The 19,533-nt window shown below is 36.2% G+C and overlaps 1 protein-coding gene across 8 annotated transcripts in view; it reads left to right on the top strand.

Moving 5' to 3' along the window:
- The window catches only part of ATP11A (ATPase phospholipid transporting 11A), a 131,667-nt gene that overhangs the window by 46,554 nt on the left and 65,580 nt on the right, over positions 1-19,533 (top strand). For all 8 annotated transcript variants that reach the window (XR_005102446.1, XM_037376304.1, XM_037376302.1 and 5 more), the window contains exon 2: positions 15,697-15,819. Coding sequence is in view for 7 of the 8 variants with exons in the window: in XM_037376304.1 (XP_037232201.1) it covers positions 15,697-15,819 (123 nt within the window). In the remaining variant the exon portion in view is untranslated. The remainder of the gene's footprint in view (positions 1-15,696; positions 15,820-19,533) is intronic.

The raw sequence follows: 19,533 nt of genomic DNA on the forward strand, positions 1-19,533 counted from the left end.
CACTAAAGTGGCTGATGTACTGTCACCGGTGAGAATTTTAGCATGCATCAGGAGTTTTGTACCGAAGATGCAGTTTTCCTGTGTCCATTTTTTTCCCTTGAGAAAAAGAGGCTTTATAGAACAAGTATGCCTGTACACTCACGTTCGTCACAAGTGTGAGGCAATGGTGACTCTTTCTTATATAGTGTTGTTGTTCCCGGGTGCCTGGGGCTGCCAAACGAGGGTGAGATCACCTGTAGTGGAGTCGAAGCCAAGGTTTCAGCAGGCTCTGGAATGTAACGGCTTTTTTACACTGTACAGCAGTGGCTGCTGTTGAGATCCCAGAGATTATTATTTATTTTATTTTATTTTTTAATCTCTTTCCTATGTTCTTTTGTAGTCTGGTAGCAGTGATGTTACGCTTTGTGCGTCAGTCCAAATGCCCAGTGGTGTGTGCACTCCATCAAACAGCATGGCAGCTGCATGGGTGCAGCAGAGGTGGAACTCGCTGGTCTGGCCAGACCTTCAAAAATACATTGGTCGTTTGTGTGTGGGGTTTTTTTTTTTTTTTTTTTTTCCCCTTTTAACACCGGGAAAGTAGGATCACATGAAACCAATTCCTTCATCCAGATGTGTACAGTTTAAAAACACTTCTGTAAGTGAAACCTGAACTCTTAGGAAAAACTGCTCAGATGGTCCCTAGTAAGATTAGAGGTGGAACCCTCACTGAAAAAAACCCAACAAAAGCCACAAAACCCAATGTTCTTGACTATTTGAATACTGTCCATAAAACATCTCTTTAAGAGTTATAAGCTTTCTTTTTATTTAAAACAATAGCACATTTAACTTACTTGCAACAGCACTTACCTTATTCCTTGTGTGTGCCAGAACTTGTCAAACTGTGGTGAACGTGACTTAACCTACCTTTAGAAGCAAAGTCCAGTGCCATTTCCACTTGACAGTGCCCCATTGACTAGAGGCAGTGGCTCAGCCAAAGTTCCAGCTGCCACTGGATAGCCTCTTGCGTAAGCACATAATCAACTTACATTAAGAAACAAAGTTAGTTGTTATCTCTTAAGAATCAGAATACTTACTCCATTTGAATTCAGCTTACAATGTATAATGGACCCTTTAGGAGTCATAAGTACTAGAAAAAAACCCACCAAGGTAACTGGTAGACTCATGGTCTTTCTCTGCATGAGACTTAGACCAGCTATTATCCACTTCCAGGGCGTAGGTGTGGGATATGGAACTGAAACTGCTGCTGTGGCAAGGCCTCAGGTGCAGTCATATTCTAAAAAGTAAACTAATTGTGAAAATGTTTTCTGCTCTCCTTGGGTTTAGTCCTAGCTGCTTATTTATCAGGCGAAATGGTGAGTTTCGTTTTTTTCGTTTGTGCTATGCCTCTTAAGATGATTCAAATCAGATCTGTGCCTGGTATTCCCATCTGCACTTATTAAACATACTTGTATTTTATTTCCAAGGAATTGTCCGATAGAATGCTTCCTAAAACCAAGAAAGAGTAATTGGTTCTAGAAGGCAAAAGGAAACGACTTTCCCCTCCTGAAACTGCCTCTTACTTATGGATTAAATCTTGTATTTAGGAGGGGGAAAAATGGAGAGTATTAAGAAGTAGACAGAAATAACTCCAGTAAGAGACTGTACTACCAACCAGGGCACTGCCAAGGATTAGTTATCTCATTTGTAGTAATACTTCTTGGGCTATCACCTGAAGTTTTATTTTTGGCACTGTAATTTTGGTATCTTGCCCTATCTTCTTTGCCTGCAGGATAGCTGATCCTGCCTGTAGGATACATGTCCTGAAGCATGCAGCGTGTAGTCAAAACCATTTGGAAACATGCAGATTTTACAAAACTCTTACTGCTCTTCTGCAAGAGCCATAGATGTCTTATTCTTTATGACTGTATATTTCCGATATGGCTGAAATAGCGTTTGTAGAATCTTCTGATATTTTCCTGCATTTTTGGTGGAACAAAAAAATGAGCCTGGAACAATGATTTCTGACTTGATTTTGGTTTTGTCTTTGGCTTTCAGTGGTCTTAAAAGGCTTAAGGTAAAATATTACCTGATAGAATAAGTATCTTGAATGCTCAGGCTTGTGTTTACAAATACAGGTGTTACTGAAACTGGCCTGGTAGTGGCTAAAACTCATGCTAGCTGGTTTTAGAAGTAGCATAACATTACCTCTCCTAAAATGACTGATTTGTAGGCATTTGTCTGGCAGTTTATGCAACCGATTAAACTTCCCTGTAGAAGCTGTTCTGTTCAAACCTGTGCTCAGAATATGGACAGTTCTACAGTTTGGTTGAACTTTGAAGTCAGACCATATTGCTCAGTAAATCTGTAATCATTGGAGAGGATCTATGAATAAGGGTGAATCGAAGTACAGAATTATTATGGTCATGTATTTTTCAAATAAGCAATATTTGGAATATATAATATAGTATAATAAGAGTGTTGGATATTCACTTTAGACTTCACTTATTTTCTGGACAAAGGTATGTTTAAAAAAAAAAGGGCATGACAAGTTAGTTAAAAATTCCTCATTGCTTTTTCCTAACCCAATTTTGCCGCAACCGATGATAAGCAGTTTTGGTTTTTCTTCCTTGGACTAATTCCAGGAATTCCTAGTCAGGAAGAGACAGATAGGGGGCACACTGTTTTCTGGGAAGAGATGAGTTTTATTGAGCATAAAAGCTAAATCTTTAAAAGAAAATCTGCCTATTGGACAGTTTTCAAAAAGATAAAGGAAACAATTATTTAAAATATTTTCTTTGCTGTTGTAATAATTTCTTAAGTATGTGTATACATCTTAAATACAACAAATTGTTGCAAAAGGAAAAAAATAGTAAAAATTTTCTCCTTTTTATGATTACCTCACTGTTTCAGTATATAAGGTCTTTAGCCTGTCATACACAGCAGATTAAAATAGATAATCCTGATGATTCTGGTTTAAAGGTTTTTTGATACTTGTTCAGTTGAAGTAACACCTGTCAGGCATCTTTCTTCTGTTTAAAGATGGCTTGGGTTTTTTTCTAAGATAATTTATCATAGATGCTATCCACAAGCCTGATATTCTTGACTTGGTTCTTGAATGGCCCGTAGGGGCCTGTGCTGTCCTCAAATACATACGTGCTTTTTGAAGTTCACTAAATAAAGGTGTTTCCTGCCACCATGTACTTTGTACTAGGAGTTTACTTAGGATAGGAGTTCCCAATATGTGGCGTATAGGAGACTGTGAACCATCTGTAAGCTGCTCATGGCTAATGTTGGTTTCCTTTGTGGTCTTCTGTTGGAGAAGAAGATGTGTTTGGATTTTTTTTCCTTTTATCTTTGCTTATTATTGACAAAGGGAAGGGATAGCAGTTCAGCCTTCAAAGTCTGAGAAGCATTTCTTCACCAACGCATTAAATACGTTAGTTAATGCTGTGGGGTATGTTTATCTTGCGGGGGAAAGAGGGGGAATTTTTTAGATTGCTAGGGTCCCCGGAGAGACGCAAAACCAGACTACCCCATCACAAGCTGGTTTTAGGGAGTGATGTATTCTAACTACTTACCTTTATCCCTCTCCTCTTGAAAGAAATCACAGCAGTAAATCAAAGCCTGGAAGTAGGTGCCTTCTCTTGTGTTTTTGTGTGTGCTTTTGCTGCCGAATAGAAACTCGCAAAATCAAAATGTTAACCTTTTCTGTATCACTGAATGGCAGACATGTGGAGGTTGAGATTACACTTATCTCATCCCAGACAAAGCTACATAACCTCCTTTGCCTTTATTATCAAAATCATTGCAGCTCAGAATATGTTAATCTCAATGTACAGTACAGTTCTAGACTTGACAGAAAAACCTTTCTTTAAAAATAACTTTGATTTTCTGCATGAAGGACAGAACAGTTTTGATACATTAAAGTGGAATGCGGACATTTCTTCATTCATATATAAATAAAGGGGTACATGGAGCATCAAAAGCTTTCAAAAGCATGTTCCCCGTGTTCTATAATTACATTGATACCAGTCTCATTATTTAGGACCTTGCTTGCAGAGCTGTAGATAAATGCTGAAGTGTGTGATGTACGTTATAAAGTGTGAAGTAGCTACAGTCTTTTAAGTTTTTACTAAAATGAATTCATTTTTATGTTCTCTGTACTTTTGATCAAGAGATGGTCACTGACACTGTACTGAGTATACTGGAACCTGACTTCGGGTGTGTTGGGCATACCTTTTTGACCTTACTGTGAGTTTCCTGACTGTCATTAACGGTTTTATTAGCCATTCCATACTTGCAAAATACTACTGTGCGGGACAGCTGGTCATTGTGGATCACTTTCTAGTACCTTAACAGGACACTGAGTACATGTTGGGAAAAAGAGTGGTTTATTTAAGTATTCATCATCTTTGTTTTATCAGAAGTTCCCTCTGAGTTATTTATGATATTTTGGTTTAAACTTCAACCAGTGTTCACTGAACTATTGAAGATGGTAAAAACCAGAAGTTCATCCCTGATTTCCAGGGCCCTCTCTTGTTCAGTGATTAGTTAGGTATTGGACTTTCTCTGAATTTAATTAGCAAAGAGTTTAGTTACAGAAGTTTCTTTTCACAGTTTTGACTACGCTGCATTGACTATTTTGATTTCTGAAGCTTGCTGCTGAATTACTTGTATAATATGTGTTGTGGACTTTTAAGATTTATTTGAATTTTTTTTAAATGTTGCTTTTTTCTGAAACTATATATGACAAAGGAAATAGCTGTAATGTAAAATAATTTTGTATGAATAGCTAACTTAAAATACAACTAATAATAGCAAATACTGTTAGAGTTTACTTCTTATAAATATTTGACTGGTTACCATAGAAGCATTTGTTCTTGAAATAAACCTTTTGATGTGTATAAAAGCAAGAAGTTGTGAAGTATTTATTGTACTTCATATTATTCAGTTGCAAATCCTCAAATCTGTTCTTTGAGAGTAAAAGTAAATATTAAATAGCTCAGTACATCAAAGGAATTGTCAAGTAATTTAATCTTCATGGAATCCACGTTCCTCAAGTGCAGGGAAAACAAAAAGGGATTCTAAAATCTTGTGGTTATTGGTGTCATAAAGCTTTTTATGCATCATAGGTAGGCTTACTCATGCTCCCGATATGAACACTCAAAGGTAACGAATGCCCTTCATGCCATTTTATAAGTTTAAAACTCTTGTCTTTCATCAGTATAAATTTTATCTGAAGTCAGACTTAAGATCCTGATGCCTGCTACTTTTGCAAAATTTGTAAGTTCTTCACTGTTATGCGTGGGGATTGAATGTGATTTCATCAGCAACACCTGTATGATAGAAGGTAAAACTGTAAAATAGAATTTGTGAGCTCTTACTTGAATAGGCCACATGGCCTTTTCCCTCAAATGCTTCAACATATGACATTGCTTTGCAGTATTGGAAGAAGTAATAGGTTAATATTTTATATTCTTTTAGTGTGCCAGAACTGTACTGAGATACTATTGTATAGTTACGTAAGGGTTTGAAGTTTGTTGAAAGTAAGTTTTCCAAATAGTTCCAAATAAATATTACGTTAACCTTATAACCATCTGTAGTTGAGAGCCTTTCTCATATCAAAGTGTGTGTGTCCATGTGTTGGAGTTCAACCAGCTGAATTTGCATAACATGGGATTTGATGCTGGTATGCAGTAAAATGTAAAGAGATGAAGGAAAATTATGGGTAGCTTCTAGTGATACATAATTAATCACTTATTCTGATCAGCCAAGTTATTTTTGAACTATAAATGCAAGATTTCTGCAAGATGACATATAGGTATGCTAGGATTATGATGTGACTTTTTAAATAGTGCTCAAAACGAGTTATGTACATAAGAAAGATTTATAATTTGCAAGTTACCCTGAAGTGAATATGGCAAAATATAATTACTCATAGTAGAAATTTGGCTAATAATACGGTCATTTTTACTAATGCCAGGGCTTCCAGCCTGTTGATAAATTTACCCATAATGCAGGGAAAGTTTGTCATTTGTAGCTTAGCTGTTTATTTCTGTGGGTAGTTATGTAGACAAATACAGTCTGGCCTTACTCAGGGGACTAAGCTGGGGACTGGAGTAAGTGAGCAAAATCTTAATTTGGAAGTTTGTCAAAACATGACACCTGCTAATTTTGCTGAGGATTTAGGTTTCTCCTTGTGGATGTGGAAGTCTAACAGGTAGTAACTACATTAGCTGTACCACTTTCTGCAGCACTCATGTGATAGCTTGTTATCTTCATTTTTCTTGGGGTATTTGCTTCTGATAAGGTTGCAGCCTGACCTCAAGTATGTATAGTAGCATATCTAATTTTTTTAAATTAGTCTTTGTGTAGCAAAAAAAGTGTGAAATAGTAAGTTGCTGTTCACTAAGGAACTGTATGTAGTTCAGCATCAGCTAAGTTTAAATAGACAAATATATAAAGTTACATGGAGTTATAAATGAGATTATTATGGATGGAACAGTTCATGTAACAACATTTCAACATTCTTTGGCCACTGACTCAGTGGCCTGCAGGACCAGTATTTTACGAATTGTCAGACTTGTTAGAATATATGATCATACCACAAAATAGCCCCACCTTCTCTCTGCCAGAATTATAGTTTCACTAGCTCTGTATCTACGTAGGAACTAAAATCCTTTTAAACTGTAACAAGAACTGACCATCAGAACAGTGAGCTCCTTGCAGTGAACCTTCTGTTCTAGATCTAAATATTATGACAATGGTTAACAAGGAAGAAGGAGGGTATTTTCTTTGTGGGAAAACTGCATTATGTTTCTCTAGTGAAAGTAGGAATAGAGAGATCTCCTGCTCAGCTGTGCGTCAGGCTGCAGAGTGCAATACTTAGTTGGTTTTTTTGTGTCCACAGCTCACCTGATGAATTTAGAAACTGGCTAACATAGAAATGAGACATTTTGACAGCCCTTGTGCTAAGTGTAAAAAGCCTATGAAAGCCTGTATCTTTTAATTGTCTTTGTTCTGGAATCCAGGCAAGAAATTTGATGTTTATAGAAATGACAAGTACATCTCATTTTTAAGACTAGACAGCCATAACTTGGTATTTTATTTGCAGCAAAGTGAAACTTGGTGTTCTCTGAAATACTAGTAAATATTGATTTCCCCAGGGACGCTTAGATTGCCCAGAAAAGACCTCAGCTTGTCAGCTCAGATCCCTTGCTCTTTAATGAAAGCTGTGTCTGCAACTAGAAAAAAAGTAGGTGAGCCAAAGTGAAATGTTTATATAGCCACATCATGAAACTTCATCACACCTACAGCTTCTCCAGAATTAGCACTTCTGTGCTTTCAATTGATTGTAAAAAATATATAAACATGTACAAATCACTATAGAAAATCATGAGAAGTATTTACATAAGACCCAAATTTGATTCTTCCCCTTGCTTTTTTTGTTTAGGTATAATCATAGCATGATTTTGGTCTGAGGGTCTGGCAAGACTGCCACCATATTGCAGGTAGGATAGGTGTAGTACAGGAACAGAGAGTTTCGTTCAGTGCTTGCTTGAAGAAGAGCAGCACTTCTGAGAGTGAATAGAAGATAGGTGAATAAATTGTACATTAGGTTCATTGTTTGCTAAAATCCTTGTGGAAAGTGGTATCACTCTGGCCAGTTCTGATCATGTACACGTGAAGGCTGATGGTAATTTACTGTGTATTTTTAGAATACGTCCCCTTTTGATGACCTAAAGCTCCTGTAAGAACACCACTTAGGAATGACTTCTGCTTGCAATTTTTTGCTTTGCAATTTTGCCAGTGCATATTGTCTCCATATGCATTAAGCTGTGCTTCTGAAAAGGCTGACAGCAGGTATTTTTACTTGATTTTTCTTAATCATTTAGTATCTTCATATAAAAGAAAGCAATTAGTATGGTGTATCTATGTTTTAATTACTTTTGAATGAAAGAAAACAATCTGCTGCTTGCCTCCATCCTCTTATTTCTTTAGAATTTAAAAATGAAATTTAAAAAATTTCCAATTATTTTCTGACTGGAAAATTTTGATCTTTCTAGAATGTTTCTTGATGAATTACTGCAAATAGAAATATTTCCTGGCAACTAGGAGAGTAAAACACTCCCCCCTTCTGAAGTAACTGTTCAACTCTGTCTTTAACAGTGTCTCTACAGATACTGTCTGACTTTGACTGCAAATCTTAGTGGTGTTTAGTTGCCTGCAAGAAATAAAATTGCTCTTGTTTTGCAGCTTTTTGTAGCACCTAAGGAAGCTGTAAATTTTCTCCACAAACCTCAATTTCAGCTGTTGGTCTGGAGCTACTTAGATATAAACTTCATTTATAATTAATTTGTGCTAAGTCTGTCAAATATCATGTGTCTTTATGTGACGTTTTCCCTCCTAGCTTTTCTTATCACTTCTATTTGCAGTAGAGTTTGTTTCTCATTTGCGTTTCTAATTGTAAGTGAGACAGCCTTGAAAGGATTTCCATGTAGCAGTTCTTGACTGGGGCTAGGGAGACATGCAAGGAGGCACACTGTCTCTCTGTCCCACTAGCAGCAAGATGCAAAACGTGTCAGAACTGGGACAGTGGGAGGAAGGGAAAGAAATGAAGCAAAGGCATTTTTTCTCGCTGTCCAGTAATTTCACAGATCTACCTTTTTACCATCATCCCAGTGGTTCCTCGAAATTGCATGTCTGATCTACCTTTTTACCATCATCCCAGTGGTTCCTCGAAATTGCATGTCTGATCTACCTTTTTACCATCATCCCAGTGGTTCCTCGAAATTGCATGTCTGAAGGGAGTAGGAGACTTTTACCTGTACCACTTTTATTGCTACTTTTTTTGGAAATAAACAGGGAAACTTAAGATTCTTGCTCTTGAAGAGAAAGCACAGGCAGCACAAATAGCTATACCTAATGGGCCAGTATGTCAGCAATATTTGGGAGTTTAAATTGACTGCTTAGGAAAGATCTTAATGTTGCTTGAAATACTTGGGTTAGTTTTTATGTATTTGAAACAAAGAATTACTGTAACTCTTTTTAGGAGGAACACAGATTACTGGCCTTGTCATCCATGAAGTGAAATGATTCAACCACTCAAGTACAGAGTATGTGGAGTTCAGTTAAGGTGATGCTGTAAACTGGAAATCAGAAAGGAGAACTGGACTGTCTACAGAATGCTATGTTAGAATGTCCCTGTGCAAACTGATGTGACATGGTTGGAATACAGTTGTATTAGGATAGCTTCAGAAACCTTTTATTCTAAGTGCAGAGCTCAAGGAAACATGAACTGGAAGACTGAGATTTATATTAAGTACTCGTACAGAAATGTTAACTATTTTACAGAAACTAGAATTTTTGCTATTGTGTCACAATGTTTGTTGTAACTGCTGTGAATTACAGAATTTTACATAATTCCATCATGATATTTTTGCATTTCCTCTTTCCAACTTCAAGCAACTTCAGAAAACTTTATGCAGCTTATTGCTCTGAAGCCAATTCCCCTTCTACCTGCATGCGTAAGACCCTTGCAGGAGATAGAAAGAAGGATCAGAAGAAAAAGATGATCCATCAAATGGTATAGGTATGGCTTGGTCAGGAAATTTACTTGTGGACCTAGCAGCATTTCCTGTAGTTCAGATATACCCAGCTTTCTTCTAATTGCATCCTTTACCTGAGATTCATAAATAAAATAACCTATCTGAAGTCCAAGAATGTTTAGTATCTTCTCTTTCTTCTCCCTCTGCTCCCGATGTTATGTCCAACTTTGTTTGATTTGTAGGCAATTGTTTTAGGAGAGTTTTATTTTCAAATGTTATTTCTGATGAAAATCAACATGCAAGGACTTAAAATACATTTGCTGAAAAGAAGTGTGGTAGTAAGTATTCTGTAGCAAGAGTGTAAGGCAACAGATCCCCTTACAGTGACATCTCCCATGGGAAATGTGTTATTTAGTTATAGGAGTTTCTGGGAGAGAGTTATTCTGGGGATTTTTTTGTGGTTGCCTCTGAAGTGCTGCATTTTGGTATTCCATTAAATTAGTGGTTTAATGACATATGTTTACATGGCTTACAGGTGAGTGAAATAATTTATTTTCTGTTTGTGGTACCTAATATTGAGGTAGTCCTTTTCCAGATCATAAAATAATTCAAACATATAATTACCAGATAAATTCCCTATGCGGTTTTAACTGTGATGTTCTCAGTTCATATGAAACATAGAACTTTAAAAGCTGTTAGGTTGTTTTTATATTTACTATTCATTCTGATCTTCATTCATTCATATGGAGGGCTGATATAAAGCTGTGAACAAAACATAAGTCTTAAGTGCTCTATGTAGGTCTTAGTGAGTTTCCCTAACATTTAAAAATCTTACAAAGATCCTTCAAGTGGATGAGAATTTCACCCTTTATATCCACAAAGAAATATACATGTTAATTAATGAGATTTTTCTGCCAAGTGGGCTATTTAAATTCTTAATTTCTTTTACTGGCTAGCAATTACAGGGTTTTGTTTCTATTTATTTAGAGGGATTCTGCTTTTTACGATTTATAGATTAGATCTACCTTTGAAAGGACAGTGGATTTGATTGGATTTGGAAAGGTTAGGTAAAAATTTGCACACCATGCCCTTGTTTGCATAGGGAGGTGGTTGCACATTTACCCGCAGAATGGTGCCAAGTCAAGTGTAAAAAGAACAGGTACTCAGTACATTTGACAAATGAAGACAAAGATAAGATTATATGATCTCATGGTTTGGTAAATAGCACATAATAAGTAAAGAAGACAGTTTGCTTAAGATACTAGAAAGGAAAGTGAGTTCCTTTTTTTCACTGTAGCGAATTACAGCTTCCTGAGATATTGAAGCTGTTTCTCCACTGAGTGAAAAATGAGAAATTGAGGACATTTAGTGCAGAGCTGTTGTAACATATGCAATTAGATAGGAGCAAAATATTTTACATGTGAAAGTTTTTTCACACCGTGCAGCATTAGTTCTTCATGCAGATTTTGAATGATAATAGCATGTCTGTATCTGTTACCCTAAAACTCCAAAGTGATTGAGCAGCTGTGTGTTCAATGTGCAATTTTAACAATGGTGCTAATTGCTTTATTGAGATCAAATAGTAGCATTTGTTGAAACACCAGGCTGTTGCCAAAGCCTGTGTCTACAGTGCGAAGTATTTCTGTGTGAAAGAACTTGAGTTACAGCCTGGGCAAAAAAAGGCTATAGCTAATGCTGAGAATTCATTGCTGTTAAGCCTGTGGTTGAACGTACTGTCCATTTATGACTTTCTGAGACAGCATTTAGCAAAAAAGCAGGGGAGAATACTGTTCAACAAAGTGTACTCACAGCCTGACAAGAGCAAATTTTAGCTGAGTTTTCAGCTGTACTTAATGCATTTTAACTTTTAGTGATGTTTGTGTTTAGATTGCTTGGAGAGAGAATATAATTTTGAACTGAAGATTGTTGTTACCGATTGTGCCCTAATACTACTAATTATGTGGAGAGTCAGGAAATACCATTCAGTGTTAACCCTGATTTCCAAACTGGAAGTCAAATCTTTTTACTAAAAATGCTTGGAAAGGCTTGGAATATTTCAAGGTCAGTTACTTTTGCAGCAGCTACTGCTAGCATCTTCCTATCATCTTTTTGCTGTCACCTGTTGAATACTAACCCCCTTGTCTGTTCAGATAATGTATTTTTATTTAAATTAAATTTAGATTAGAATTAGCAGAGCAGCATGAAGGTGATTTTTAAATCCCCAAAATAAGCTGCATGAATATTTGAACTCATACATGCTTTAAGGTATAATCCTGTTAAGTGGTTCTATTTAGTGTTATGTAAAGATGACTTAGTCTTTTGCTAGTCTTTGCTTTCTGTATTGCTGACCCTGCTTGAAAGAGTAAAAGTTAAGTAACACTTCTTCACTGATGTGCCAATGAAACTGTCTCAGTACATTGAGCTTTGTAGTATAAATAGAAGCGGATAATATAAAGTTTATTTATGGTTTCTTGGACATAACCTTAATGGACTTAAGTAATAGAATTTAACAAAAAATAAATTGAATATAGTGCATTGTTCTGGCAGCAGCATCAGATTATTGTTTTCAGTTTCCTTGGTGTCATTTTGTAAATGATCTCTTGTGTGCAATACCTGAACATTAAAAGAATTCTTGGATCAACATGTTTTGGCTTTGTAGGTTAGCATTACCAGATGTTCACTTGGTGTGTTTTGATTTCTCTTAAGTGGCACATGTCCTGACTTATAGGGCTGTTTTCCTAAAAGCATCTTTTTCTGTGTCATGCAAGCAAGTTTCCTTGTGGTTGTACTGAATAATGTATGCTACTTTTTGCATTACACTTTCACCTCACTGGAAAACATAGCCTTACTCTTCCCTTCTAAATTTTTTACGCTTGGTTTGTGAGTGTTTTAGAGTTTTGAAGTTTTATTTTCTATTCTCTATTAACACACACACACACACACACATATATATATATATATATATATATATATATAAAAGCTCAGCACTAGCAGATAGTTAAAATTGTTAGATACGGTTTTGTTCTTCAGGGGTGAACCTATCAATTCATAATAAAACCAGATCCAATTAAGCTAACAAAAGAGATTGTCTTGATTTTTATATCCATGCTTAAAGTAGATTTTATAGAACCTTTCTTTAGGGATACAAATTCCAGGTTGTGGCATTAAGTTGGTTTGTTTAATGTTAAGGTGATACTCCATGGCCGTCAGACCTTTAAACAGTCGTAGTAAGATAGGAGGAGAGCGCTGTTCACACCTCTGTCTTTTGTACTTCCTAGCTTGGTAGGTAATTTGTCAGAGGACTGTATTAACTGAGGCTTGATAAAGATCAGGTGATTCTGTGAAACTTAAAAAATGCTTTTTTGAACTAATAATATCCTTGTCAAGCTGTCTTAGACTGGCTTACCATAAAGATGAGTTAAATTGTCAGGCTGGCACTGTGTAGAGGTACGGAGGAGCTGAGGGATTTCTTGGTGTTCAAAGATTGATGTGTTGAATTCCCATTAGCCCTTTGTGCAATTGTCTCTGAACTCAGGCACTTAGCTGTATCAGGAGTAATCTTTGTGTTGCTTTTATGTCTGGAATGTCCTTCTCAACAAAAAATTAATAAACATTGTACAGTTTAATCTACTACTTGAGAATATCTCACACTCTCCTGCTTTTTTAGGAGTGTTGCTTGGCACAGATGTCAATAAATCATTTGTGTGCGTTGTACATTCAAGTGCACTGACAAGGTAAAATACATTGTGTTCCAATAAAATGATAAAATATAACATGTTTTGTTCTTGGCATAGAAGGAAGGTGGAATATGGAGACATTTTCATTGCTTTACTTCCGTCCAAAGCGTTTTGGCTTGCTCAAAGAATCCTGCCTGGCCTTCAGAAGTGGGCTGAATGGTGGTTTGCTTTTTGAGTCGTGACAAGTCCAATCAGTGATACAGGAGGAGTTGTCCGGCTGGAAGATTAGTGTAATTTGTAAACTAACCCACTTCCTAACTTCAGGTCCACACTGGAGGGATCCAGTATGTGAGAAATGTTGTATGTGCACTCACACTGAGGGGTGGCACACGGATTAGGGAAGGACATAAAACAGAGTTTAACATAAGCTGTGAGTGGGCCATTGGTATGTCTTATGAATGGCTGTCACTTTTACTTCCTTTGTAAGTAGCTTGTCTTCATATAATATTTAAGTGACTTCTTCAAAATACTGAGTAATATATTAAAATGGTTAAAAAAACCCTTTGGTTTTACCTTTACTTTTAGTTTTATATCTAGTTTTATAATTTTAGCCTTCAGTTGCTTCTGAACATAATGCTGTCATTTTTCTGGGATGTGCAAGGATCGATAATGATTTAGGGTCCTCTAAATCCTAGTTCCAGTTTAGATATGAGACAGCAGAAATTGCTTTTCTTTAAGCCTCTTACTTCACATTTTATTTCATGACTACTTAGCTATTCTATGGTTAATAGTCTGAGTTCAGAATGTTTTCTTTCTATATTTTTTTTTATGTTCTACCCCACCCCCAAGAGAGTCATGCACATCACATACAAAATTGTTTTATAACATTACCTGCTGCAGGTTTTGAGAGTGTTGCAAGATTCTATACATATGTTTCAACAATATGTATAGACAACGTATTTCAGCTTTGTTGAAAGTTTGTTCTTCCCCTGTGTGTTGTGCTTAGAGCAGTGGAATAATCATGTAGAAATGAATCAATGAAGAAAATGTTAGGGTGAATATTTTTTAAAGTTTGAAACCTAAATTTTTTTCTAGACTTACTAGCCAAGTCTGTACTAGTAAGGTAAATGGGCTTAGAACTACTGACAGCAAAACTAGCTAGAAAATATCATGTCTATATAATTAAACTCTTATTGTCAAGAACTGTACAGCTACATCCAGATGCTTTGGGGAGTGATGCTTTGCCTTGTGTTTACTACCAAACTGCTCCTGGTATTTGTTTGGTGTTAGTTTGCTACGTAGCAGTCTGACAGTTCACCCTTAGAGACAATCAAGCACCAGTGCCCAGGAGCACTTTCAGGAAATGTTTAATATACTAAATAGATGTAGCTATTGAAGGTGCAGAAAAGAAGCTTCCCTCTAATATGCTTAATGGAAGTATATATAAATGCATCATTACAACATAAAGCAGAGGTTTTGAGTTTAAAATTAATTACATATTTAAGTATTTAAATTACTCCTGACTTGACCTAACGATGATGTTAAAAGAGCTGGTGCCTGGGCTTCTCTGTGTAGGTGTAGGACAACGTATTAGGAATATGTTCTATACTTGAGAAATATTTTTTCATATGGTAGATGGGAATTAGTAAGACTGACAAAGGGATGAGCATTTTATATAATCCAAGTCCCTAAAAAAAACAACCCTGACTAAACTACTACTAAATAAATAAATAAATTTGTTTTTAGGTAAATACTTTTCCACAGTGAATTGTACATATTTGTTTTTTACAATCAATTGAAAGCACAGAAGTGCTAATTCTGGAGAAGCTGTAGGTGTGATGAAGTTTCATGATGTGGCTATATAAACATTTTACTTTGGCTCACCTACTTTTTTTCTAGTTGCAGACACAGCTTTCATTAAAGAGCAAGGGATCTGAGCTGACAAGCTGAGGTCTTTTCTGGGCAATCTAAGTGTCCCTGATCTTGTTTGGACCTGGAAAATCGGTATTTATCAGTAATTCAGAAAACACAGAATTTCACTTTGCTGCAAATAAAATACCAAGTTATGGCTGTCTAGTCTTAAAAATGAGATGTACTTGTCATTTATGTAAACATTTTAATCACCACTGATTTTTCAGTGGTAAAATGACTAGCAACCACATAAACACTTACAATTTTCTCAGCCAAATTAGATATTTAGTAAGCGGTTCTTCTTTAAGTTATAAACCTGAAAAATCAGAATAGTGATTTTCATTAATTCCTATGTCTCGCCTTAAGGAAGAGTGCAGTGTAGTTAAGGCAGAATTTTGACAGTTGACTGAGTTTTATGTGTTTTAGTGGTCTTGAGATCATACAGAGAAGTGTGAGGGGTCATGCACTGATGGCTATGTATGTGTTGGTGATCAGACACATAATTAGTTAACTCATCATGCGACTCAACTTTACTGCAGTAATACTGCGTGAGCTGACATGACAACTATTTTTCCCCATAGTGCGCTGGAGAAGAGAATTGGGTGGACAGTCGGACTATTTATGTTGGGCATCGTGAACCACCTCCAGGCACTGAAGCGTACATTCCACAGAGATTTCCAGATAACCGAATAGTCTCATCAAAGGTAATAGTATTTGCTTGTCTTCATTTACATTCTTTATAAATGTTATTCTTTGTGTGTTCATTTATTTCCTTCAAGATTTTCTTCCTATACTTCGTATATATTTCTCCTTTACCATGACTGGCAAAGGTAAAATGAAGGTATCTCAAGTTTCTTCCACAAAAACAAATTGCCAGATTGCCTCGAACGTGAACAAGAATAGGATGTCTTCTCCAGCGTTTACTATAGTACGTAATAAAGTCTTAGTGTGATAACTGTGCTTTTCTGCAAAGGAATAAGAAAGCAGTTTTCATTTGGGGCAACCCTGGAGTAAAGAAAATCTTCCCAAGGAAAGACTGCATCCTTGATAATCTAAAGTAATACCTCATAGTAGTAGGTCTGTTATGATCAATGTAAGTGCTCAACAAATGAAGCCATCTCCACAGTAACAGTGCCATCCCTTCAAAACTTCATATTGTCAAAACCCCATAGAAATAATATTATTTGTTGTACACATACAAGTAAATGATTCTTAAACTCTTGGCATTGTGATACGTTTGTGCCCTTTAGAAACCTTCCAGTTGTTGGTCCTCACTTAAACTAGTAAATCTTTCCGTGAGTTTCAGGAGGTTTCTCTAGGCAGTTGGGTTGTTGATACATGGTTTAGTGGCAGACTTGGCAGTCCTGGGTTAATGGTTGGACTTGATGATCAAAAAGGTCTTTTCCAACCTAAATGATTCTATGATTCTACTCTTGGCCTGTTTAGACTGATGGGCTTGCTTTAGCCAGAGGTTCATACTGCAACGGCATAGAAAACTGAACATTTGCAGCTTCTTGTATGGCTATCACCCCAAGAACTTCAAGTTCTTAATGTGCTTAGACTTCAATCTTCATGATCACACACCTTCAACCAGTTATGAAATAATGAATTCAAAAGAATAGCTCCTCTACTTGAAAAAGTTCTTGAACAGTGACTCAGATCCACATGCTCATTTTAAGAATGTTCGTAGCATTGTGATCTCAAGGAACTGAATGCTTACCTTGATGGATCTGAACACTTGCCATCCATTAATATGATGGCAAAGCTGTAGTAAACCCCACGCTTTTCTCAAGCTGTGTCTCATTTCTTATGTGAAATTTTGTATTTTACTACCTTCCCTTGCTATTTTTTTTACTGCCTTCTTTCTGTACTTCATTCAGAGACAATATAATAACAGTGTAGTTTGGCACCTTTCATTAGATAGAAAGTTTGACAGGTAATGTAGTGGATAGTCCAGATGGAGTACAGTGAGACTAATACAGTGGGAGGTACTGTGCTCTACACATTAATTTGTATTTATTGCCTTTCGGATTACTGAAGACTAAAGAAATTTAATGCAAATTATTGTATTCCTGTGACACTTTTCTTATTTTTTATGTCATGCATCTTATCTGGGACATTTGTAAATAAAGCCATTGAAGCTACTGCTGATACTTTTTGAAAGAAAAACATCAACTCTTCAGGATGTTTACATCTTTTTGTGATATGAAATTATTGGAATTTTCAAGTTACTGTGAGATTAAGTATGACTTTAAACTGGATTGAGCTGAGGATCCCTGCCAGCATTTGGTAAACATGTATGATTTCAACTAGCTCGGGAAGAAGACTTCACTATGTTTTATTTGGATATAGAGCATGTTCAGTTAGATGTTTTAAATGTTAAACTCTTTAGTTGTGAACTGTATCTGTAAACAGTTTTCCATAAACAAAAGATAAATAGTGGAAATAATGTTTATATATATACAATGTTTCTCAAATTTTCTGCTTATTGATTAAACTTCTTACACTGCAAAAAACAATGTCATCTTTGTGAAAGTAAATACAATGGTGATATTACAGGAGGGAACAGAGTTCACATAAATGCTTCATAATATTGAACGGTTTCTTAGACTGCTGGAAGCTCAGTTTTACTGACAGTTGTCTTTATGTGAGAACTTTCCATGCTGTCTTGCCTGTACTGTCTCTTTTAAGTAAACACCTTTATTCGCATGCCTCATCCCAAACAGTCTGCATAAAGCACTGTCATGACATGACTTGCATTCATTCTGGCTCTGCAAGCAAGCTAACTCTTAACCTTTCACTGTCCTTGTCACTTGCTGTCTTATGAACACTCTGCAGGGGCACTTACCACAGCTTAGGAAACACAGAGGTAAGCTTGTGAAAAATGATCAGATGTACAAAATTAAGATGGGAGGTCCATAGTTGTTGGAGTAAAATAAAAATACATACACGCAAGCACACTATATAAAGTTTTCTCAACCATGAAGGGTATTTCCTTAGTCTTCCATCAGTTAGACAGACAGTAACTTTCAGCTGTGCTTTTATAGGTCTTTAATGCTTATATAAGAAAGTATATGATTGCTCTTCAAGGATGAGGAGCTCTGAACTTCCAAGTACAGATTTTACCAATTTAAGACAAACAGAATTTCTAAAAAGGATGGTTTAAAACCATGAGGAAACTTTATCAGTTAGACTCTCGGTATGCTGCTATACTAACAAATGTCCTGTCGTAAAGCCCTGAAAAAAGACAGCAGCTTGAAATAACTAGGAGAGTCTTAAGGTTCATATTACTTCCTTCCAAAGGTAAACTTAACTGTCTTCACCAGAGGTTTCCTGGTGTTGGCAAATTAATAATTTGATTCCAGTACAGAGGGATATTTCTTGTATATTGCAGTGTCGCTGTGGAAAGTGGTTAATGCTCTTCTGTCTGCTTAATGACATATTCCTGGTCATGAAAAATGATACATAGACAGACTTTGGCCAGACAAAAAAATGCTGTTTTGATTTGATGTGTTAATTCAATTATGATTTTAACAACACATTACAAAAAGACTGTGTTGAAATAATATAAGGCAAAAAATTCTGTCTTTTGGATTGTACATGCAGTTTGCTTATGTTCTAGAGGCAGTGACCTTTGTAAAGTGGATCCTTGTGTTGATCTACCTTTTAGCTACTTCAGCTGCCTAGGGTGTTAGCCTTTAAAGTAGCTGTTGCATGCCCTTGATTGAATATATCATATGACAGTGATGCAGCATGGCAAAATATCAGCTGTTAGAAAATCCTAATGTTTCAAATGAGAAGGAAAAAGTAATTGTATCTGCAGGGAGGTTGATTGCTTTTTTTCGTAAAAAAATTGTTTACAGATTAGTAGTACGGGTATGTCAAAAGGAAGGTGGGTTAAACTATGTAGCAGTAGCAGTTAACAGAATTTGGTGACAAACAACTTACTCCTTCTTCTGAAATGGGATAACAAAAGGGTGGTTTTTTTTTTTTAAAGGCTGATAAATTAAAAAGCAACCTTTTAATATGAAACTTCCTTAAGGTCCAAGCTTCATATTTTTGTGCTGGGAGTATCCCAGTCAGTATGCTAAACAGAGTACATGTGTAGGAGCACATGGATGTACCTGACCAGGTAAGAGTTGCCAAAGGACTGTATGGCACAGGATGCTGTCACCAGCAGTAGATGCCTAGGGAAGAATGCAAGAACAAGTGAGCATAGACTGATACTTCCCCTGAATACTCTTAGTATTTGCTGATCTGCGACTTGGCCATTTGTGAGCCAAAAGTGATGATTCTGTATTTACTAAGTCTTTAATGGATTTCTCCTCTGTGAATTTCTTCAACGCTTTTTGAGCCCGTGTAAATTTTCAGAATACATAGTTAAGGCACAGTTAAACTGTAGAAACATTTCCCAAAAG

This window comes from Falco rusticolus, chromosome 2 (genome assembly GCF_015220075.1).
Source record: "Falco rusticolus isolate bFalRus1 chromosome 2, bFalRus1.pri, whole genome shotgun sequence".
Taxonomy (NCBI): Eukaryota; Metazoa; Chordata; class Aves; order Falconiformes; family Falconidae; genus Falco; species Falco rusticolus.